This window comes from Rhamphochromis longiceps, linkage group LG22 (genome assembly GCF_057381845.1).
Source record: "Rhamphochromis longiceps isolate RC_006_pf linkage group LG22, R_longiceps_female_GT1.1, whole genome shotgun sequence".
NCBI classification, from domain to species: domain Eukaryota; kingdom Metazoa; phylum Chordata; class Actinopteri; order Cichliformes; family Cichlidae; genus Rhamphochromis; species Rhamphochromis longiceps.
Window position 1 is genome coordinate 8,835,599 of NC_140577.1, and position 24,065 is coordinate 8,859,663.

Here is a 24,065-nt window from a genome sequence, read left to right on the forward strand (position 1 = left end):
ACAAAAACTAACCCCCTAGAGCAAGCACATTGGCGACAGTGGGAAGGAAAAACTCACTTTTAAAAGAGAGAAACCTCCGGCAGAACCAGGCTCTGAGATGGGGGTGGCCATCTGCCTCGGCCAGTTAGTGATGAGGGAAGGAAGTTGGGGTTTTAAAATGTAATTTAGGTTGCTGAATTAAAAGAATATTTGACGCCAGTTTAAGAGTTTTGTAACATAATCACGTGCACGTTTCAGTTCGATTTTAGCGTGCTCATGAGAAAACCCTCAAGATGACATTTTGGCTCCTCAGCTTGGCATGTTTTTTGAATATGCTGACGACCGCTTCGTCAACCACTGGGTTGCTTGACCTCATTAACAGTATTGGAGAAGGCCACTTTTCACGGAGATCATTGGCTACTTTCAGGCCGAGTTGTTCAATGTTTTCCATGGACATTTTGTAGCTTTTGGACAAAATTTTGTTCCAGATCTTGTGGGAAAGCCTCTGTACAATAAACTCTGATGTTCCTGCATTCCATGTAGCTGCCTCATTTTCTCCCTTCATAGCGTGCATTACCAGATCTTTGGTGACATTTTTCACAGCCTCCTGGTACTCTTCCCTGTGTTTAGAGACACTAAGTACTCTTGTTGGTAATGCCAACAGGTGTTTGGTGAAGGTTGGGACAGTAATACTATCAAGCTGTTCCCTCAGATTGAAAATCAGATATTTTCCCTTGCAGTTGTGTGTTTTGCAAAGATCCTTGAGAATGGCCTTGTCTATGTTTTTCAGCCATTTGGGGGATAGATCCAAATGTTTCAGCTCAATTTCAGGCCAAATTTTTTCCATCAGGCGATCGCTAATGCAGTCAGCAGTGAGGCGCTCTGTGAAGAGCTTGTATTTAGTGGAGACTTGTTCTATGGCCTGTGAAACCACCAACTCAATCACTTTGTTGACACACAACTTTTCCCCACTCAGACAATCAGATGAGGACGACTCTGGGGTTGCCGTCTCCTGTGTTTCAGTCTGAGACTCTACTAATTCTTTTCTCTGCGTGTCCAGTTCTGTCTGCATTTCTGGTATGTTTGTCTCTGCCTGACTTTCTTTAATCTCGCTGGAGTCCTCACTCTGTGGCTGCAGAGCTTTCTTGTCCTCCTCCAGTTCTTTCTCTTCTTTCTCTGCATGCTGACATTTTGTGATGGCCTCTTTGACTTCTTCTGTTGTGTCCTTCACCACTTTCTGTTCTTCCAGGAGTTTCTTATTTTGTTCCTCCAGGACTTTTTTCTCCTGCTCCAGATTCTCTCTCAGTGTTTGTTCTTTCCACAGAGCATTCCACATAGTTTCTTTCAGATATCTTTCATGTTTCTGGAGCTGCGTGAACTTGGCAGACAGAGTGTCCTTCTCCTGTTTCAGCATCAGGATTTCGTTGTCCCTCTGCTGAAGCTGCTCTTTCAGACAGTTCATCTCAAGGTCAAGGTTGCTGACCTTTTCCTGATCTGAACACGTCTGTTGCTCTTTTTCTTTGGTGGCGCTGCTCACCTGCGGTTTGCGCGACACTGATTCGTCAGTGACTCCTGCAGCTTGGTTCTCATACAGCTCCAGCTTGGTGCGCATGTTTGAAATTTGAGTCATCATCTGTTTGATTTGCTGTCTGGCTCTACTTTCACCCTCTTTTAAAAGTTTGTTTTCAGTCAGAGAGTTTTGCAAGGCTTTCCTAACCAGCATGAGGTTGTCGAGTGCACTCTTTGGCAGAGTGAAGACAAATTCTGGTTTTCCTTCCTGATTGCTCATTTTTGATATTTAACTTTGAAACAAATTTAGCGTGTTACACTAAATAAGATATTCAGATGTGAATTCGATAATCAAATGTGAATCAGGGTTTGAAGTTGGCTGTAGCAGAACAAAAGTTCGTCTAGTGAATCGCTCGTGACTGTAAGTAAGAAACGTGCTTGACCAGTGTGCTGTTTCACCCCTATTTATAGAATTTTGGTGACTGTGATGTCATGGCCTCATTCTCTTTGCTTTGATGTTTGAAAATAGGTCCCGCCCATTGAAAATAGGTCCCGCCCACAGGCTCTCAGAATTTGTCAGTTAAATTCATACATTAATTTGAAATGTGTTTTTGTTTATTTTTAAATTTTAATTCATCCCTCTTCTAAATTTAACCTAAGCCCATTTTCAGAGCGCTGCGTGTTCATCACAGCCATAAATATGTTAGAAATGAAGAGATTTCACTGTGTTCAAGTACCAGATTTAGTGCTAATTTTATTCAGTCATCCAGGGTTTGTTTAGCTTGTTCAAATGTTTCAGGTGCTGTAGAACATCTGATTAGTATTGTTCATTAATGCTTGTTTCCTATTCCTGTTCAAAGTAATACTCTGCGCACGCAGCCAGTGAGAAAACGTCTAACGCTAGACCCGCCCCCGGGAGTCAAGCTGCTTGCATCTAATGTCTCTCAGTTACATAGTAAACAAAGCTTGCAAGGAATCACGAATCCAGCATCATTACTAAACATCTAACAGGTGCCAAAAAAAAGAGCAACATTGAGCTGTTAACACTTCACAGCCTGCTCGTTAAACAGACAGTAGGGATCCAGTAGGACTGGACACAACATCAAGCCTCTTGGCTTCTGGTTTGATAACTTCACTCATTTAAAAAAAGAAAAATGCTGTAACACATCAGTGTGACATGTTTGCTTTCATCCTGCATCAAATTAAAACACAGAGAATATGTGTACTAGGTTTTTTTAAGGTGATCTTTTTATTTTTCAACAGCTTATTACTAATTACGGATTTTGGGGAATACTAAAAATCATGACACATCAGGAAAACAAAATCTTATAAAGGACGTGAAGCGATGTCACTGATGTTGTCACTGCTGATGTGACGCTATACCTTGTTTATGGTAGTACCTGAACTGCCATAAAGTTATGTTAACGCTGTGCTTTAGATTACAGCCAGGAGTGTGGCAGAGGAGGAATTTTGCACTTTCATATAAAATCCACTTTTGGACTAAGTAGATCAGTTAATGGCTGGACTATGGAGGAGAAGTTTTTGCAGAAGTTCCTGTAATAACCTACCATTCCCAGGAATCTGCACAGTTCAAGTCCTTTGTTTAGGTGTGGGATATTCATTAATCGCCACCACTTTGGCGCTAAGGGGCCGCACCTGACCACGTCCCACTTCCCTGCTCAAGTATGTTACAGTGGCCTTGGCAAATTCACACTTTGTCAGGTTGAGTGTCAGCGCTTATTAATCTTGAAACCTGCATGACACACTGGCAGACAGAAAAGACCATTCGGTGAAAATATCAATTCTGGGGATCTGGAACATGGAGAGTAGAATATCTAAACAACATTATTGGTGTGTTTTGCCTCAGTGTTATTGATATTTATATGCTTATATTTTCACAATTGCAAAATCTCACTGTGGATATAAGAGCCAAATTGTGGATATTTTGCATCCACTTTATTGTGTAATATTTTAATTGATTGTATTTGATGGCTTAGGCCCCAGGAAGACTAGCAACCACTGTTGTGGAAGCTAATGGAGTTCCTTATAAATAAGCAGACAAATAAACACTATTCTAATCTTATATTACATTCTTAGCAAATTTACAGCAAATGAAACAAAGCACAAAGTCACAGTTGTTTTTTTTTTTTCATTTTATTTTTTAATTTTAATTTGTGGTTTGACACTGTTTCTTAACTCAAAATGTCCTGTTGTAATTGGACATTTTGAGCTAAGAAACAGCGCCAAGCCCCAACAACACTTCCCCCATGGTGCTTTATATTGTAAGGTGAAGACCCTACAATAATGCACAAAAACGAACCCCCTAGAGCAAGCACATTGGCGACAGTGGGAAGGAAAAACTCACTTTTAAAAGAGAGAAACCTCCGGCAGAACCAGGCTCTGAGATGGGGGTGGCCATCTGCCTCGGCCAGTTAGTGATGAGGGAAGGAAGTTGGGGTTTTAAAATGTAATTTAGGTTGCTGAATTAAAAGAATATTTGACGCCAGTTTAAGAGTTTTGTAACAGAATCACGTGCACGTTTCAGTTCGATTTTAGCGTGCACATGAGAAAACCCTCAAGATGACATTTTGGCTCCTCAGCTTGGCATGTTTTTTGAATATGCTGACGACCGCTTCGTCAACCACTGGGTTGCTTGACCTCATTAACAGTATTGGAGAAGGCCACTTTTCACGGAGATCATTGGCTACTTTCAGGCCGAGTTGTTCAATGTTTTCCATGGACATTTTGTAGCTTTTGGACAAAATTTTGTTCCAGATCTTGTGGGAAAGCCTCTGTACAATAAACTCTGATGTTCCTGCATTCCATGTAGCTGCCTCATTTTCTCCCTTCATAGCGTGCATTACCAGATCTTTGGTGACATTTTTCACAGCCTCCTGGTACTCTTCCCTGTGTTTAGAGACACTGAGGACTCTTGTTGGTAATGCCAACAGGTGTTTGGTGAAGGCTGGGACAGTAATACTATCAAGCTGTTCCCTCAGATTGAAAATCAGATATTTTCCCTTGCAGTTGTGTCTTTTGCAAAGATCCTTGAGAATGGCCTTGTCTATGTTTTTCAGCCATTTGGGGGATAGATCCAAATGTTTCAGCTCAATTTCAGGCCAAATTTTTTCCATCAGGCGATCGCTAATGCAGTCAGCAGTGAGGCGCTCTGTGAAGAGCTTGTATTTAGTGGAGACTTGTTCTATGGCCTGTGAAACCACCAACTCAATCACTTTGTTGACACACAACTTTTCCCCACTCAGACAATCAGATGAGGACGACTCTGGGGTTGCCGTCTCCTGTGTTTCAGTCTGAGACTCTACTAATTCTTTTCTCTGCGTGTCCAGTTCTGTCTGCATTTCTGGTATGTTTGTCTCTGCCTGACTTTCTTTAATCTCGCTGGAGTCCTCACTCTGTGGCTGCAGAGCTTTCTTGTCCTCCTCCAGTTCTTTCTCTTCTTTCTCTGCATGCTGACATTTTGTGATGGCCTCTTTGACTTCTTCTGTTGTGTCATTCACCACTTTCTGTTCTTCCAGGAGTTTCTTATTTTGTTCCTCCAGGACTTTTTTCTCCTGCTCCAGATTCTCTCTCAGTGTTTGTTCTTTCCACAGAGCATTCCACATAGTTTCTTTCAGATATCTTTCATGTTTCTGGAGCTGCGTGAACTTGGCAGACAGAGTGTCCTTCTCCTGTTTCAGCATCAGGATTTCGTTGTCCCTCTGCTGAAGCTGCTCTTTCAGACAGTTCATCTCAAGGTCAAGGTTGCTGACCTTTTCCTGATCTGAACACGTCTGTTGCTCTTTTTCTTTGGTGGCGCTGCTCACCTGCGGTTTGCGCGACACTGATTCGTCAGTGACTCCTGCAGCTTGGTTCTCATACAGCTCCAGCTTGGTGCGCATGTTTGAAATTTGAGTCATCATCTGTTTGATTTGCTGTCTGGCTCTACTTTCACCCTCTTTTAAAAGTTTGTTTTCAGTCAGAGAGTTTTGCAAGGCTTTCCTAACCAGCATGAGGTTGTCGAGTGCACTCTTTGGCAGAGTGAAGACAAATTCTGGTTTTCCTTCCTGATTGCTCATTTTTGATATTTAACTTTGAAACAAATTTAGCGTGTTACACTAAATAAGATAATGAAATGTGAATTCGATAATCAAATGTGAATCAGGGTTTGAAGTTGGCTGTAGCAGAACAAAAGTTCGTCTAGTGAATCGCTCGTGACTGTAAGTAAGAAACGTGCTTGACCAGTGTGCTGTTTCACCCCTATTTATAGAATTTTGGTGACTGTGATGTCATGGCCTCATTCTTTTTGCTTTGATGTTTGAAAATAGGTCCCGCCCATTGAAAATAGGTCCCGCCCACAGGCTCTCAGAATTTGTCAGTTAAATTCATACATTAATTTGAAATGTGTTTTTGTTTATTTTTAAATTTTAATTCATCCCTCTTCTAAATTTAACCTAAGCCCATTTTCAGAGCGCTGCGTGTTCATCACAGCCATAAATATGTTAGAAATGAAGAGATTTCACTGTGTTCAAGTACCAGATTTAGTGCTAATTTTATTCAGTCATCCAGGGTTTGTTTAGCTTGTTCAAATGTTTCAGGTGCTGTAGAACATCTGATTAGTATTGTTCATTAATGCTTGTTTCCTATTCCTGTTCAAAGTAATACTCTGCGCACGCAGCCAGTGAGAAAACGTCTAACGCTAGACCCGCCCCCGGGAGTCAAGCTGCTTGCATCTAATGTCTCTCAGTTACATAGTAAACAAAGCTTGCAAGGAATCAGGAATCCAGCATCATTACTAAACATCTAACAGGTGCCAAAAAAAAGAGCAACATTGAGTTGTTAACACTTCACAGCCTGCTCGTTAAACAGACAGTAGGGATCCAGTAGGACTGGACACAACATCAAGCCTCTTGGCTTCTGGTTTGATAACTTCACTCATTTAAAAAAAGAAAAATGCTGTAACACATCAGTGTGACATGTTTGCTTTCATCCTGCATCAAATTAAAACACAGAGAATATGTGTACTAGGTTTTTTTAAGGTGATCTTTTTATTTTTCAACAGCTTATTACTAATTACGGATTTTGGGGAATACTAAAAATCATGACACATCAGGAAAACAAAATCTTATAAAGGACGTGAAGCGATGTCACTGATGTTGTCACTGCTGATGTGACGCTATACCTTGTTTATGGTAGTACCTGAACTGCCATAAAGTTATGTTAACGCTGTGCTTTAGATTACAGCCAGGAGTGTGGCAGAGGAGGAATTTTGCACTTTCATATAAAATCCACTTTTGGACTAAGTAGATCAGTTAATGGCTGGACTATGGAGGAGAAGTTTTTGCAGAAGTTCCTGTAATAACCTACCATTCCCAGGAATCTGCACAGTTCTAGTCCTTTATTTAGGTGTGGGATATTCATTAATCGCCACCACTTTGGCGCTAAGGGGCCGCACCTGACCACGTCCCACTTCCCTGCTCAAGTATGTTACAGTGGCCTTGGCAAATTCACACTTTGTCAGGTTGAGTGTCAGCGCTTATTAATCTTGAAACCTGCATGACACACTGGCAGACAGAAAAGACCATTCGGTGAAAATATCAATTCTGGGGATCTGGAACATGGAAAGTAGAATATCTAAACAACATTATTGGTGTGTTTTGCCTCAGTGTTATTGATATTTATATGCTTATATTTTCACAATTGCAAAATCTCACTGTGGATATAAGAGCCAAATTGTGGATATTTTGCATCCACTTTATTGTGTAATATTTTAATTGATTGTATTTGATGGCTTAGGCCCCAGGAAGACTAGCAACCACTGTTGTGGAAGCTAATGGAGTTCCTTATAAATAAGCAGACAAATAAACACTATTCTAATCTTATATTACATTCTTAGCAAATTTACAGCAAATGAAACAAAGCACAAAGTCACAGTTGTTTTTTTTTTCATTTTATTTTTTAATTTTAATTTGTGGTTTGACGCTGTTTCTTAACTCAAAATGTCCTGTTGTAATTGGACATTTTGAGCTAAGAAACAGCGCCAAGCCCCAACAACACTTCCCTCATGGTGCTTTATATTGTAAGGTGAAGACCCTACAATAATGCACAAAAACTAACCCCCTAGAGCAAGCACATTGGCGACAGTGGGAAGGAAAAACTCACTTTTAAAAGAGAGAAACCTCCGGCAGAACCAGGCTCTGAGATGGGGGTGGCCATCTGCCTCGGCCAGTTAGTGATGAGGGAAGGAAGTTGGGGTTTTAAAATGTAATTTAGGTTGCTGAATTAAAAGAATATTTGACGCCAGTTTAAGAGTTTTGTAACATAATCACGTGCACGTTTCAGTTCGATTTTAGCGTGCTCATGAGAAAACCCTCAAGATGACATTTTGGCTCCTCAGCTTGGCATGTTTTTTGAATATGCTGACGACCGCTTCGTCAACCACTGGGTTGCTTGACCTCATTAACAGTATTGGAGAAGGCCACTTTTCACGGAGATCATTGGCTACTTTCAGGCCGAGTTGTTCAATGTTTTCCATGGACATTTTGTAGCTTTTGGACAAAATTTTGTTCCAGATCTTGTGGGAAAGCCTCTGTACAATAAACTCTGATGTTCCTGCATTCCATGTAGCTGCCTCATTTTCTCCCTTCATAGCGTGCATTACCAGATCTTTGGTGACATTTTTCACAGCCTCCTGGTACTCTTCCCTGTGTTTAGAGACACTAAGTACTCTTGTTGGTAATGCCAACAGGTGTTTGGTGAAGGCTGGGACAGTAATACTATCAAGCTGTTCCCTCAGATTGAAAATCAGATATTTTCCCTTGCAGTTGTGTGTTTTGCAAAGATCCTTGAGAATGGCCTTGTCTATGTTTTTCAGCCATTTGGGGGATAGATCCAAATGTTTCAGCTCAATTTCAGGCCAAATTTTTTCCATCAGGCGATCGCTAATGCAGTCAGCAGTGAGGCGCTCTGTGAAGAGCTTGTATTTAGTGGAGACTTGTTCTATGGCCTGTGAAACCACCAACTCAATCACTTTGTTGACACACAACTTTTCCCCACTCAGACAATCAGATGAGGACGACTCTGGGGTTGCCGTCTCCTGTGTTTCAGTCTGAGACTCTACTAATTCTTTTCTCTGCGTGTCCAGTTCTGTCTGCATTTCTGGTATGTTTGTCTCTGCCTGACTTTCTTTAATCTCGCTGGAGTCCTCACTCTGTGGCTGCAGAGCTTTCTTGTCCTCCTCCAGTTCTTTCTCTTCTTTCTCTGCATCCTGACATTTTGTGATGGCCTCTTTGACTTCTTCTGTTGTGTCCTTCACCACTTTCTGTTCTTCCAGGAGTTTCTTATTTTGTTCCTCCAGGACTTTTTTCTCCTGCTCCAGATTCTCTCTCAGTGTTTGTTCTTTCCACAGAGCATTCCACATAGTTTCTTTCAGATATCTTTCATGTTTCTGGAGCTGCGTGAACTTGGCAGACAGAGTGTCCTTCTCCTGTTGCAGCATCAGGATTTCGTTGTCCCTCTGCTGAAGCTGCTCTTTCAGACAGTTCATCTCAAGGTCAAGGTTGCTGACCTTTTCCTGATCTGAACACGTCTGTTGCTCTTTTTCTTTGGTGGCGCTGCTCACCTGCGGTTTGCGCGACACTGATTCGTCAGTGACTCCTGCAGCTTGGTTCTCATACAGCTCCAGCTTGGTGCGCATGTTTGAAATTTGAGTCATCATCTGTTTGATTTGCTGTCTGGCTCTACTTTCACCCTCTTTTAAAAGTTTGTTTTCAGTCAGAGAGTTTTGCAAGGCTTTCCTAACCAGCATGAGGTTGTCGAGTGCACTCTTTGGCAGAGTGAAGACAAATTCTGGTTTTCCTTCCTGATTGCTCATTTTTGATATTTAACTTTGAAACAAATTTAGCATGTTACACTAAATAAGATATTCAGATGTGAATTCGATAATCAAATGTGAATCAGGGTTTGAAGTTGGCTGTAGCAGAACAAAAGTTCGTCTAGTGAATCGCTCGTGACTGTAAGTAAGAAACGTGCTTGACCAATGTGCTGTTTCACCCCTATTTATAGAATTTTGGTGACTGTGATGTCATGGCCTCATTCTCTTTGCTTTGATGTTTGAAAATAGTTCCCGCCCATTGAAAATAGGTCCCGCCCACAGGCTCTCAGAATTTGTCAGTTAAATTCATACATTAATTTGAAATGTGTTTTTGTTTATTTTTAAATTTTAATTCATCCCTCTTCTAAATTTAACCTAAGCCCATTTTCAGAGCGCTGCGTGTTCATCACAGCCATAAATATGTTAGAAATGAAGAGATTTCACTGTGTTCAAGTACCAGATTTAGTGCTAATTTTATTCAGTCATCCAGGGTTTGTTTAGCTTGTTCAAATGTTTCAGGTGCTGTAGAACATCTGATTAGTATTGTTCATTAATGCTTGTTTCCTATTCCTGTTCAAAGTAATACTCTGCGCACGCAGCCAGTGAGAAAACGTCTAACGCTAGACCCGCCCCCGGGAGTCAAGCTGCTTGCATCTAATGTCTCTCAGTTACATAGTAAACAAAGCTTGCAAGGAATCAGGAATCCAGCATCATTACTAAACATCTAACAGGTGCCAAAAAAAAGAGCAACATTGAGTTGTTAACACTTCACAGCCTGCTCGTTAAACAGACAGTAGGGATCCAGTAGGACTGGACACAACATCAAGCCTCTTGGCTTCTGGTTTGATAACTTCACTCATTTAAAAAAAGAAAAATGCTGTAACACATCAGTGTGACATGTTTGCTTTCATCCTGCATCCAATTAAAACACAGAGAATATGTGTACTAGGTTTTTTTAAGGTGATCTTTTTATTTTTCAACAGCTTATTACTAATTACGGATTTTGGGGAATACTAAAAATCATGACACATCAGGAAAACAAAATCTTATAAAGGACGTGAAGCGATGTCACTGATGTTGTCACTGCTGATGTGACGCTATACCTTGTTTATGGTAGTACCTGAACTGCCATAAAGTTATGTTAACGCTGTGCTTTAGATTACAGCCAGGAGTGTGGCAGAGGAGGAATTTTGCACTTTCATATAAAATCCACTTTATTGTGTAATATTTTAATTGATTGTATTTGATGGCTTAGGCCCCAGGAAGACTAGCAACCACTGTTGTGGAAGCTAATGGAGTTCCTTATAAATAAGCAGACAAATAAACACTATTCTAATCTTATATTACATTCTTAGCAAATTTACAGCAAATAGAACAAAGCACAAATTCAAAGTTTTTTTTTATTTTTTATTTTTATTTTATTTTATTTTGTGGTTTGGTGCTGTTTCTTAACTCAAAATGTCCTGTTGTAATTGGACATTTTGATCTAAGAAACAGCGCCAAGCCCCAACAACACTTCCCCCATGGTGCTTTATATTGTAAGGTCAAGACCCTACAATATTGCACAAAAAGTCCAACCCCCTAGAGAAAGCACTTTGGCGACAGTGGGAAGGAAAAACTCACTTTTAAAAGAGAGAAACCTCCGGCAGACCCAGGCTCTGGGATGGGGTGGCCATCTGCCTCGGCCAGTTGGTGATGAGGGAAGGAAGTTGGGAGAAGAAGAGGGGTTCTTTTTAACCACTCTGGTTTTAAAATTAAACTTAGATGCCAAATTTAAATGAATAATTTAAGCCACTTTGAGAGTTTTGTCACATAGTCGCATGCACGTTTCAGTTCAATTTTAGCGTGCACACGAGAAAACCCTAAAGATGATGTTTTGACTCAGTTTGGCGTGTTTTTTGAAGCTGCTGACGATTTCTTTGTCAACCGCCAGGCTGCTCGACTTCATTGAGAGTACTGGAGAAGGCCACTTTTCATTAAGGTCGTTGTACATTGTCAGGGCGAGTTGTTCAATGTTCTCCAAGGACATTTTGTAGTTTTTGGACAAAATTTCCATCCAGATCTTATGGGAAAGCTTCTCTATAATAAAATCAAATGTTCCTGGATCCATTGTATCATTTTCTTGGCTCATAGCGTGCAATACCAGATCTTTAGTGACATTTTTCACCACTTCCTTGTACTCTTCTCTGTGTTTAGAGACACTGAGTACTCTTCTTGGTAATGACAACAGGCGTTTGGTGAAGGCTGGGACAGTAATATTATCAAGGTGCTCCCTCAGATTAAAAATCAAATGTTTTTCCTTGCAGTTGTGTGCTTTGCAAAGATCCTTGAGAATGGCCTTGTCTAGATTTTTCAGCCGTTTTGGGGACAGATCCAAATGTTTCTGCTTGATTTCAGGCCAGATCTTCTCAATCAGACGATCGCTGATGCAGTCAGGAGTGAGGCGCTCTGTGAAGAGCTTGTATTTTTTCTCTATGGCCTGAAAAACCACCAACTGGATCAGTATGTTGACACACAACTTTTCCCCACTCAGACAATCAGATGCCAGACTGATGTCAGAAGGACCTAAATCTGAGCCAGACAAACAAGACTTTATTTTATCAAAGTCTTGTTTTTCAGCTGTGAAGATTTTCTTCTGTGTCGTCCCAGATGCTTCCTGATGATCCTGTGTAAAAATTTCTCTCTTTTCACTCTGTAGTTGCAGAGCTTTCATGGCCTCCAGTTCTTTTTTACATGCTTCGTTTGCTTCCTTAAATTTTGTTATGGCCTCTTTAAGTTTTTCGTTTGTGTCGTTTACCACTTTCTGCTCTTCCAGGAGTTTCTTATTTCCTTCCTCCAGGACCTTTTTCTCCCGCTCCAGATTCTCTCTCTGTGTTTGTTCTTTCCACAGAGTTTTTTTCAGATTTCCTTCATGTTTCTGAAACTGCGTGAGCTCGGCAGACAGACTGTCCTTCTCCTGTTTCAGGATCAGGATTTCACTGTCCCTCTGCTGAAGCTGCTCTTTAAGACGGTTAATCTCAAGGTCAAAGTTTCTGGTCTTTTCCTGATATGAACAGGCCTGATCCCATTTTTCTTTGGTGGTACTGTTCATTTGAACTGGGCATGAAGCTGATTGATCAGTGAGTTCTCCAGCTTGGATCTCATTTTGGTCCGGCTTGGTGGGTACCATTGAAATTTGGGCATTCAGCTGTTTGAGTGTCTCAGACATAGTGTTTTCAAAGGTTTTCCTAGCCTGAATAAAGTCGTAGAATTTACTCTGTGGGAGAGTGCATACAAATTTTGGATTTCCTTTCTCGTAGCTCATTTTTGATATTTAACTGTGAAACAAATCTACTGTGGTACAATGAGTCAGATATTCAGATATGAATCAGGGTTTAAAGTTGTCTGTAGCAGAACAAAAGTTCGTCTAGACACTTGCTCGTGACTGTAGGTAAGAAACGTGCTTGTCCTGTGTGCAGGTTCACCTGGCAATTTATAGACTTGTGTTGACTGTGACGTCAGGCCTGATTCTCTTTCCTTTGATGTTTGAGACAGGCCCCCACAACAACGTACACTCATTGAAAATAGGCCCCGCCCACACAGAACAGGCTCTAAAAATTGATACATTAATTAGAAATTGTTTGTTTTTAAATTTCCATCCATCCATTTGCTTCCGCTTATCCTTTTCAGGGTTGCGGGGGGGGGCGCTGGAGCCTATCCCAGCTGTCATAGGGCGACTGTGACGTCAGGCCTGATTCTCTTTCCTTTGATGTCTTAGACAGGCCCCGCCCACTGGCTCGTTGAAAGAACACAAACAACAGGCTCTCAGAATTTTACAATGAAATTCATACATCAATTAGAAATATGTTTGGTTTTTTTTTTTTTTTTGATTCATCTCTCTTCTACATTTACCCTAAAACTATTTTCACCCCTGACACAGAAGCTCTTCTCTGTGGTAGAAAACCTTAATTTTCACGCTCTCTTCACTTCCATCAGCCCTTCTCACATCTTTTCCCCCACTATTTGCTACACAGATCCTCTGCAGGATTGGTGCACGCAAAAATCACCCCTTTGACCTTCTGCCCACAGAGAGGAGGTTCAGGTCAGTTCAAACACACACTAACACACTCCAAAGCTGTACAGACCCTCATTAAACACTCACATTTTACAGCTTCACACGACTGTGGGTCAATATGAACGTGTCATGTGCCTGTTGCTTACGTCTAAGGTAGGAAGGATAATATTTAGTACAAGCGGGCGAACTGCGCTGATTTTTTTTTACTATGGAAAAAAATTATGTCTTCGTTTTTTGTGTTATATATTGAAATAAGATTACTTCTCTTGTGTTTAGAAAATAATGCAGTTTTTCTTAATCAATCTTAAAAGCAGCTATTTGCTGTTTTGCGTTGCATCCAGACCTACTGCTGCCTCCTTCCTTTGCCTCCGTGGGTGTCTTTATCTGAGCGTCCCTTTAGCCTCCACTACGACGCTCCTGGTAGCAACATTTAACTTTCAAGGCTGTTTACAATCAGACAAAAAGTCTCAGTTTTGAGCGCAATCAGCTCTTAGTTATTCTGACCTCACCACAGCGCCATCTGTTCAACACGACGTCTGTGTGCAGGCTCATGACCGTCATGTCACAGGTATTAAAACACATGAGAGAGATGCTGATTCATCACAGCCATAAATATGTTAGAAATGAAGAGATTTCACTGTGTTCAGGTACCAGATTTAGTGTTAATTTTATTCACTCATCCAGTGTTTGTTTAGCTCGTTCAAATGTAAAAAAACAAAACAAAACAAAACAAAAAACAACTTTGTTTACTTTAATCTTAGTTCAAAGTTCAGTACGTGTACTGGCCTAAAGATTCAGCAAAGATTCAGCATTATTTGTAATATATGAGGCATTTTATTACAAAAACCTGCGAGACAGTGTTTGAATCCACGTTTTTTCATGTTGTCGGCGAGTATCAAAAGTGAGGCTCAGTGTTTGTTGTTAAACTTTAACCTATTCCCTGCAATAAAAATACACATTTGTTAAAAATTTCTATTTGTTATTTGTCTGTTTTTACTAGATTTACTTTAGATTTTACTGTAAGCCATTAACTTCTGTGTGGAAATACCGTCAGTTAATGTTAAAGGGGCGGCTGTCAATAGCAGGCGTGTTGGTGTGTGAAATACCTCGATGTGCCTTTAAGACGATCCTGCAAACATGGGCGGGTCAGACTGTAGGAGGTGTTTTTAAACGCTGAACTTTGGTCGTTGCTTTCGTTTGTGTCAGAACTGCTGCTTGAATCATAATCAGCTGTCAATGTTAACGTGTAGCTGTGTCAGAGGCACGCAGAGAACATGTCAGGTACTCGGACCAAGTTTAAATACAACTGCTGGGACTTCTTCTTCACTTGTGTGGGCCTGCCGCTGTTCGTGCTTGACGTTGTTTTGGATGTACTGGCTGCTGTGTCCTTTTATAAGGAAAGGGCCTACGTGTACCTCGGTGTGCTGGTGCTGTTTCTCCTGGGCTCGTCGCTGCTCACTCAGGCTTACAGCTGGCTTTGGTACAGCTATGACGACTTTGAGAGGAAGACAAAGGTCGAGAAGCTGCCGTCCCCGAGGCAGCTCAAGCTGCTCCACGTATTTCAGCTGGGAATCTACTTCAGGTAGTTTTTTTTTTTTTTTTTTTTTTTAATAATAACTATAAGTGCAAAGTGCCTGTTTTTGTTTTTGAAGTAGGTGTAAGCAGGGAATACTTAAGAAGTTCAGCTTATCTAAGGGTGCCACCCTGACCGTCCCATACAGGAAATGCAGACTGAAAATCTACGGTTACTACAATGTTGTGCACCTGACTGTCTGCTGTAATAAACTATCCACAGATTACATTTTTGGTTTCGTTTCGCCATGCTTTAAATATGTCTGTGTGTAAACCCGTAGTTGAGACCTGGGAAATATCTGAAACATGAGTCATGCCTCAGTTTTCTGGTTTACAATATCTGAGCTGATGAGGTAATGCATCTCCTTCCTGTCTCCATGCTGAGTGGGTGAACCTGATATTATTTGGATTGTAGTTTTCTTCTCTCGTGCATGCTTCCTTAGAAATTCAATGCAGCATATTTGACGGGAGGATTCAGTCTAACTGGTTATGTTTCCTGTTTCGCAGGCATGCAGGAGTCCTGGAAATGGCCGTGCAAAGCTTCTACAAGAAGATCCCCGACCCTGAGAATGGTGCCAGCCGACATACGGGTTCCTCTGCAGATGAACAGGAGCCTGATTCCGAGAGCATAGCCGTGTCGTTGAACCACGATCTGAGCATGTTACGAATCATAGAAACGTTTGCAGAGAGCGCCCCGCAGCTCACTCTCATGCTCACCATCATTCTGCAGCAGGGCCATCCAGATCTTATTACAGGTGCAATTCTTAATGGACACGTGTTCTTTATATCTGTGTGCTTTTTTTGTTTCCTCTTCTTTTTTTTGTTTGTAAGTTCATTTATAACTTTATACAGTGGCTTGCAAAAGTATTCGGCCTCCTTTCCCACATTTTGTCACATTACAGCCACAAACAGGAATCAATTTTATTGGAATTCCACGTGAAAGACCAATTCAAAGTGGTGTACACGTGAGAAGTGGAACGAAAATCATACATGATTCCAAACATTTTTTACAAATAAATAACTGCAAAGTTGGGTGTGCGTAATTAATCAGCCCCCGGAGTCAATACTTTGTAGAACCACCTTTTGCTGCAATTACAGCTGGCAGTCTTTTAGGGTATGTCTCTACCAGCTTTGCACATCTAGAGACTGAAATCCTTGCCCATTCTTCTTTGCAAAACAGCTCCAGCTCAGTCAGATTGGATGGACAGCGTTTGTGAACAGCAGTTTTCAGATCTTGCCACAGATTCTCGATTGGCTTTAGATCTGGACTTTGACTGGGCCATTCTAACACATGGATGTTTTGTTTTAAACCATTCCATTGTTGCCCTGGCTTTATGTTTAGGGTCGTTGTCCTGCTGGAAGGTGAACCTCTGCCCCAGTCTCAGGTCTTTTGCAGACTCTAAGAGGTTTTCTTCCAAGATTGCCCTGTATTTGGCTCCATCCATCTTCCCATCAACTCTGACCAGCTTCCCTGTCCCTGCTGAAGAGAAGCAGCCCCAGAGCATGATGCTGCCACCCCCATATTTGACAGTGGGGATGGTGTGTTCAGAGTGATGTGCAGTGTTAGTTTTCTGCCACACACAGTGTTTTGCATTTTGGCCAAAAAGTTCCATTTTGGTCTCATCTGACCAGAGCACCTTCTTCCACATGTTTGCTGTGTCCCCTACATGGCTTGTGGCAAACTGCAAACAGGACTTCTTATGGTTTTCTGTTAACAATGGCTTTCTTCTTGCCACTCTTCCATAAAGGCCAACTTTGTGCAGTGCATGACTAATAGTTGTCCTATGGACAGATTCCCCCACCTGAGCTGGAGATCTCTGCAGCTCGTCCAGAGTCACCATGGGCCTCTTGGCTGCATGGGTGGCTGTAGCTCAGGTGGCAGAGCAGGTCAGCCACTAATCAGAAGGTCGGTGGTTCGATCCCAGGCTGCCTCCGGGCTGCATGTCAAATATCCTTGGGCAAGATACTAACCCCATGTTTGCCTACTGGTGGTGGTCAGAGGGCCCGGTGGCGCCTGTGTCCGGCAGCCTCGCCTCTGTCAGTGCTCCCCAGGGCAGCTGTGGCTACAATGTAGCTTGCCATCGCCAGTGTGTGAATGTGTGTGTGAATGGGTGAATGACTGAATGTAGTGTAAAGCGCTTTGGGGTCCTATGGACTAGAAAAGCGCTATACAAATGCAGGCCATTTACCATTTCTGATCAGTGCTCTCCTTGTTCGGCCTGTGAGTTTAGGTGGACGGCCTTGTCTTGGTAGGTTTACAGTTGTGCCATACTCCTTCCATTTCTGAATGATGGCTTGAACAGTGCTCCGTGGGATGTTCAAGGCTTGGGAAATCTTTTTGTTGCCTAAGCCTGCTTTAAATTTCTCAATAACTTTATCCCTGACCTGTCTGGTGTGCTCTTTGGACTTCATGGTGTTGTTGCTCCCAATATTCTCTTAGACAACCTCTGAGGCCGTCACAGAGCAGCTGTATTTGTACTGACATTAGATCACACACAGGTGCACATTTAGTCATTAGCACTCATCAGGCAACGTCTATGTGCAACTGACTGCACTCAGACCAAAGGGGCTGAATAATTACGCACACCCCACTTTGCAGTTATTTATTTGTAAAAACTGTTTGGAATCATGTATGATTTTCGTTCCACTTCTCACGTGTGCACCACTTTGTGTTGGTCTTTCACGTGGAATTCCAATAAAATTGATTCATGTTTGTGGCTGTAATGTGACAAAATGTGGGAAAGTTCAAGGGGGCCGAATACTTTTGCAAGCCACTGTATGTACAGGAGATAGTCAAAAACACATTTAAGCATTTAAAATCAGTTTTAAACCAACGTCAAGTGTCACAAACTGCAGTCAAAATCTCCTTCTTGTCAAACACATTTATTGCAACCAACTGTGAGCACCAATCTGATTTGATATATTAGAGTTCCAACAGCTTATGTTTCTGATGTAGAGAAACGACCACTAGTACCTTGGATTTTTGATCTCCTTTGCATAATTCATTGAGGGAAAACCTTTAACGGCTTCTAACCACGTGTGATATTGTCATTGTTGGAATTTTCCCCCTGGCTTCAGTAAATGCACTAATGTTATCTTACATTAAAAGTTTGGTGATTCTGAGGTGATCAGGTTGGAATACTTTCCAGATTTTTTTTTCGTCTTCATACAGAATCACCTGGCTTAACAAGATTTCTCAGTCATTTCTGGACTTTCTAACGCTGCCTCTCGTTTCCCTCAGTGTTGAAGGCCGTCGGCTCGGCCTCGGCTATCGCCTTCACTGTGACGACCTATCATCGCTCCCTGCGCTCTTTCCTGCCTGACAAGAAGAAGCAGCAAATAACCTCATCAGTCATCTACTTCATCTGGAACCTGGTTCTCATCTCTTCTCGTCTCACTGCCCTCGCTCTTTTCGCCTCCGTGCTGCCCTGCTTCATCTTCACCCACTTCATCTGCTCTTGGCTGGTTTTATTCTTCTTCGCTTGGCGATCCAAGACAGAGTTCATGGATAGTCCTTGTGGAGAATGGCTTTATCGAGCCACTGTTGGCCTCATTTGGTATTTCGACTGGTTTAATGTGGCCGAGGGGAAGACGCGGTACAGGACTGTGCTCTATCACGGGTATATGCTGACTGATATTTGCATCCTCTGTGCTGTGTGGTGCTGGAAGATGAGCACAGATCCTCCTGATTTTGTGATAGAGCCCACGTACGCTTTAATCACAGCTGTCTGTGTTGTTGTGGTTTACATCCTCAGTCTAATACTCAAAGTTATTTATTATAAGTTCTTCCACCCAAACCTTGACAGCGATGAGCAGCAATCTGTAGATCAGGTGGACTTCCGCATGATGAGCTCTGCAACAGAAGTCTCAGCACACTACAATAAAAGAATGAGGAAGCTGGCCAAGAATTTCTACTCATGACCTGCATCATTTGACATCCACAGGATGTGGAGGCTACAAAGAGACTCAGTCATGCAGATGTCATGAAACCAGCTACTTTTTAAAGCTAGATCATAAAGGCTGTGTGATATTGTGGATCACCTGCTTCCTAACCAATCACTCATACATTCTCACAAGGCATTACTCAACTTAGTTTGGAGACAAATTCTTAAAAGCACTTTCTGCTCTTCATTAAGTGGTGCTACCATCTAACAAAACATTTCTAGACATCAGTCTTTTGTTTTCCTTTAAAAGGACAGGCTTTCAGGTCAGTAACATGCATGTTTGAAACTGTTATGGAGATCTTTTTGAAATATTATTGCACTGCTTTTTTTTTTTTTAAAAAAAATTTTATTTTTATTTTTCTGAAGAATATAACAGTGTAAAAAAAACTAATTTAAAAAATATATTTTCTTTATTATAACAAAGCAATATTCTAACAATGTTGCACTATTGTAAACTGTACTTTACTCAAGTCTAAAGTACAAATGTTCTGTTTTACAGAATTAATGAGTTGCCTTAAAATCCCCAGACAGCCTCCATGGACCTGAAATCTTGATTTCTTGAGCAATAGAGCACCTCTCTCTCCTAATACAGATTTATTCTGGTTTAGATTTGAAACATGTGATAAGGCTGCCATTTTTGAATAATATAGATGGCTCAGTGTCAGACTGTTTTTCTACAGTGTTTGCCAAGATCACTTGGACTGATGTGGATATAACACAACGCATCTAAAATACGTTAAGGCTGCTACATGGTGAAAAGATGCCAATGCCTTCCGTTTGACTCCCAGTGTTGATGACCTTTACAATCAATAATGTAATTTTTTATGTTAAGCAAACTTGGATTTAAAAAGGTGTATGAAGCTACAAAACATATTTATGTCACATAGTGCCTACTTAAGTTTGTTTGATGTGTTTAAGTTAATTTATTAATCTATTGTAACAGAATTCCCAACTTTGGGATAAAGTATATTTTGTCTAATATTATTATTATTATTAGTTTTAATGGAAATAAATCCTTGTATGACATGACTATTCTGCAGTGGGTTATTTATGATTATGTGGTCAATTTTTTTTTTTTTTTTTTTTTTTTTTTTTTTTTTTTAAATGGCTGAAAAACATATATTAGGTTTAGAGCTATATGAAACAATAGTTTAAAGCTTTGTCGGTCACTTTCAGTTCTGTGTGCAAATGAATCCAAACAAAAGGAGACAAATGTTATTATAAATTAAACACACTTTTACCGAAAAGAAGAAACAAATTCTATTGTAACTTATTTTATATAATGAATACATTTTGATGTATGTTGGAACAAACAACACTTTATCTTAAATTGTAATTTCATTATTTTAGTTGTACAAAATACTATTGAGTTGTGCTCTTATATTAGAGATTATGTATCGGAATTTCAGGAGTGCGACCACGCCTCCAAACACGCTCCTTCCGGTTGTCATCTATATATGTTCCCCCAGTTCTGCAAGCTGTTCATTCTCGTTTACGTGCCCCACCCTCCCTCCTTGGGGATCTACCAGGCTAAGTTCATGTCCAAGCACTCACCTTTACCTACGCTGTCAAACCTAAAATGAGGATGTGGACCCAGCTAGTGAATTTCAAAATATAATAATACAAGTTATCGTCCTTCTTTTCTATTTCTTATTTGTGCATTTAAAACAATCGGGTCCTGAGAAAGTAAGTGTGTTATTGTAACACATTGACTGAGCAGCGAGGGGGCGCTGTTAAGTCATCTCAACCAAAGGGGATGACGTGCTGCACTCTGATCTTGACAGTGGTAGTAGCGCACTACACTGATGGAACAGTACAAATGCACCATAACTGACTTTGACAGGTTGATTCTTTTCAGCTGGTACAGGAAGTGCATCGTCTGTGCCTTCCTGATGAAGTAGATGATGTTTAGCTCCCACTTTTAGGTCCTGGGAGATTATGTTTTCAAGGAAGTGGAAGGACCTCACTGTCTCCACGGGGCAGGCCTGCAGGGTCTGTGTTATGATCTACTTAAAACTCCAAATATGCAGCTAGAGTCCTTTTGCAAAAAAAAAAAGCAAACAAAACATAAACAGTAAAAATTTAAGTTATGCAACCAAAAAAAGTAAACTTGGTAACGGACTAAAAGAATAATTCATTCAAAAAATGTATGCAACAAGTAATGCATGTTTGATCAGGATCTTATCAGCTGCTGTTCTTTCTCACATGTTGCACACACATGAATGAGTCTGCTTTAGGTCTGCTCTCAATACTGGAGTTAGGGAGCTGCATGGACAGAGGGTGTAGTGCAAAGGATGCTCGGCTGTCTGCTGAGATTCCTGCACCTGTAGAAACATTGTGTTTACAAGCAAATGAAATGAAAGCACTGATTCGTTTGGCAGCTGCACTGTACTCCCTTACAGAGGTGCAGCAGTTAGCCTCATAGTGAAGTAGTGTCAGGTTCAAATCAAGGCCGAGACCTTTCTATGTTTGGTTCACGTTCTCCTCTACAGGTACTCTGGTTTCCTCCCATAGTCCAAACACATGCTCCGTTAGGCTAAGTGGGAATTCTGACATGGCCATGGCTGTTAATGGTTATCTGCTCTCTGTGTCGCAACAGGCTGACAACCTGCCCAGGTTCTATCTTGCTTCTCACCCAACCACAGCTGTGATAACCTCCACCAGCTATGAACTTAGTTTTTAAGTATTTTCTGGTCATGTCTCCATTTTCTTGTATTCAATAGGTGGCTGATGACATTTGACGTTTCACGTAAACGGATGCAAATTGTTTTGTTTAGACAATAGTGGCTCGTTTTTATGCACGAATACCTGCTGTCATAAGCATGTTTACAGAGAAACTCAACTCAGCATATTTGGCAAGTAGTTAAAGTGGAACTGGTTATGTTTCATGTTGTTCTGGTTTTCAGAGATGCAGGAATACTAAAGAGGTTTGTACAAATCCTCACCACTGACTTTTCTGATCTGGGTGCCACACTGACAGTCACTATCATTCTGCAGATTGGTGCAGATTTTGTGATAGGTTCAGTTTCTTTTTCAATTTCAGGCCATTTTCATTTAGAGAAGATTCCTGATTCCAACTTGTCACAATGTCTTGGGATGTGCACCAAGAATAATAATACTCTTTCATGAGAAAATGTGATTTTATATGGTCAAAGGAGCTTGTAAAGAAAAGCGTCTGGACTTGTTTAAGTTGCTTGTACTCTGGGTATCCTCTGGATGTCTGGAGTTTTGATCTCCTCCATACCTGCTTCATACCCTGGGGGACGGGGCTGTGGCTCCCCACACTCCCTAGCAGATCGTTACATGGAGAAACCTTTGGAATACAAGCATGCTGATCCACACAGGTGTGCACACAGGTGTACACACGGGTGTTCACAGACGCGGACTACACCTTTCTTGGCTGCTGCCTCAAAGCACATTGTGCGCTGTCTATCTTGCGTGCTGCACAATATCGTTTATTATTTAGTATCTACTGTTATCTACTGCTAGCTAGTTTATTGTGATGGTGCTGTTTTTTTATTATGTTGATCTTTATTGTTTGCTTTCTCTTCTGTTTTCTTTCTCCATACAGGTGATCCAGGTGTTTTGTTTGTTTGTTTTTTTTCTCTCTTCCCCCCCCTTTTCACCGTCTCTTCTCCCTTTTGGTTTTCTTTCTCTCCCTCTCTTTCTTTCATTCTTTCTCCCTGTCCTATCCCCCAGTCATGTCTGTCCCGTTTGTAGCAACTGAAAATAAAATAAATACATAATTATAATAAAGGTCAATCAAATGGACCAATATGGCAAGGCCATGATGATCCACTTGGTAAAATAAATCCGCTTGGCATCTTTCTTGGCCTTAAGACAACAATTCTGATGGCTAAAGATCCAAACAGGACACAAAAACAAAAAAAAAAGTTGCTTGAAGATGTTTCACCTCTCATCCGAGAAGCTTCCTCAGTTCTAAGGTCAAATGGTGGAGAGTCCCAGATTTAAACCTAGTGGGAGTATCCCCCCAAAGGGGGACAAAAGGACCCCCTGATAATCCTCAAATCGCCTGAGCCAAGGTGTGAAAATGGGTGTGGTTCCCAATCAGCCAGAGTTTCGGGTGATCTCATTGTGAAACCTGGCCCCACCCTATCATGTGATTTCCTAAGGTCAGACGACCCAGGATGTGAGTGGGCATTAAGGCGTTACTAAGTAACGCGTTACTATAATTAAATTACTTTTCCACTGAAAAAGTAGTGTAACTGATTACTGTTCATTTTTAGGTATTTTAATTACAGTTACTTACAATGTACTTGCGTTACATTGTAAAATAATTAGACACGCTGAATATCATTATTTAATTTCAATAATTTGTCTTCTAAACGTAGAAGTAAACTCTGCCGCTTTAACATCGCTGTAGTGCAGCTGCACGTCATTTCGCGCCAGTTTGCTGCATAGTTGTATTCTAAAGCGGAAGATGTCGGACTCGGGCTGAAGCGAGTGGCTGTTTTATGAAATGGACATATTCCCGTCTCTTCACTTTTCTGAAACAAGCAGACAAGAATATTACAGTAATATGTAAGCTATGTCCTGGGGAGAAAAAACTATCGGCCGTTGTTAATAGCACGAGTAATCTTCTGAAGCGCCTGACACGAGAGCATAGACGAACACTTCTGAGTGATCCTTGTTCATCATCCATGGATAACACTGCGGCAACTCCTGCTAAGCGGGCAAAACTTGATTTTACTTCAGCAGCACAGAAAGCGTCTGAAGGTGAGCTTAAAAAATGATTGCAGGCGGATGCTACCGCTGCATACTGAGTCTCCGTCTTTAAAAAAAGTTATTTATTATTTAAAGAGTTGAATTTCTATTGTTTGTCTAATCAAGGTTTATAGGGATTTTAAAAAGTATTTAGTTAAATTACTTATTGAGTAATTAAGTTACTTTTCTGACACAGTAATTAGATAAGTATTTTAAATACAATATTGACTAAGTAATTAGTAATTAATTACTTTTTTAAAGTAACTTACCCAACACTGATTGGCATCCTCGAAAGAGTGTCCTTTATCCTTAAGATGCAGATGGACTGCTGAGTCTTGTCCTGTGGAGGTGGCTCTTCTGTGTTGTGCCATGCGCTTGTGAAGTGGCTGTTTGGTCTCTCCAATGTAGAGGT

The 24,065-nt window shown here is 41.1% G+C and overlaps 1 protein-coding gene across 1 annotated transcript; it reads left to right on the plus strand.

The window, feature by feature from the left end:
- The first annotated feature begins 13,254 nt into the window (after positions 1 to 13,254).
- Positions 13,255 to 19,257, plus strand: LOC146643365 (XK-related protein 8-like). Its single transcript, XM_085396297.1, has 3 exons — positions 13,255 to 14,994; positions 15,492 to 15,739; positions 18,226 to 19,257. Exons 1-3 carry the CDS (start codon positions 14,687 to 14,689, stop codon positions 18,903 to 18,905), a joined length of 1,236 nt encoding a protein of 411 aa, XP_085252423.1. The 5' UTR covers positions 13,255 to 14,686; the 3' UTR covers positions 18,906 to 19,257.
- The last annotated feature ends 4,808 nt before the right edge of the window (positions 19,258 to 24,065 follow it).

What these genes read in the sequence shown, in the direction of transcription:
- LOC146643365 (XM_085396297.1), top strand. Translation starts at nt 14,687, where the DNA reads ATGTCAGGTACTCGGACCAAGTTTAAATACAACTGCTGGGACTTCTTC. An exon ending in CAGCTGGGAATCTACTTCAG is followed by an intron (nt 14,995 to 15,491) that starts GTAGTTTTTTTT and finishes CCTGTTTCGCAG; the next exon opens with GCATGCAGGAGTCCTGGAAA. An exon ending in CCATCCAGATCTTATTACAG is followed by an intron (nt 15,740 to 18,225) that starts GTGCAATTCTTA and finishes CGTTTCCCTCAG; the next exon opens with TGTTGAAGGCCGTCGGCTCG.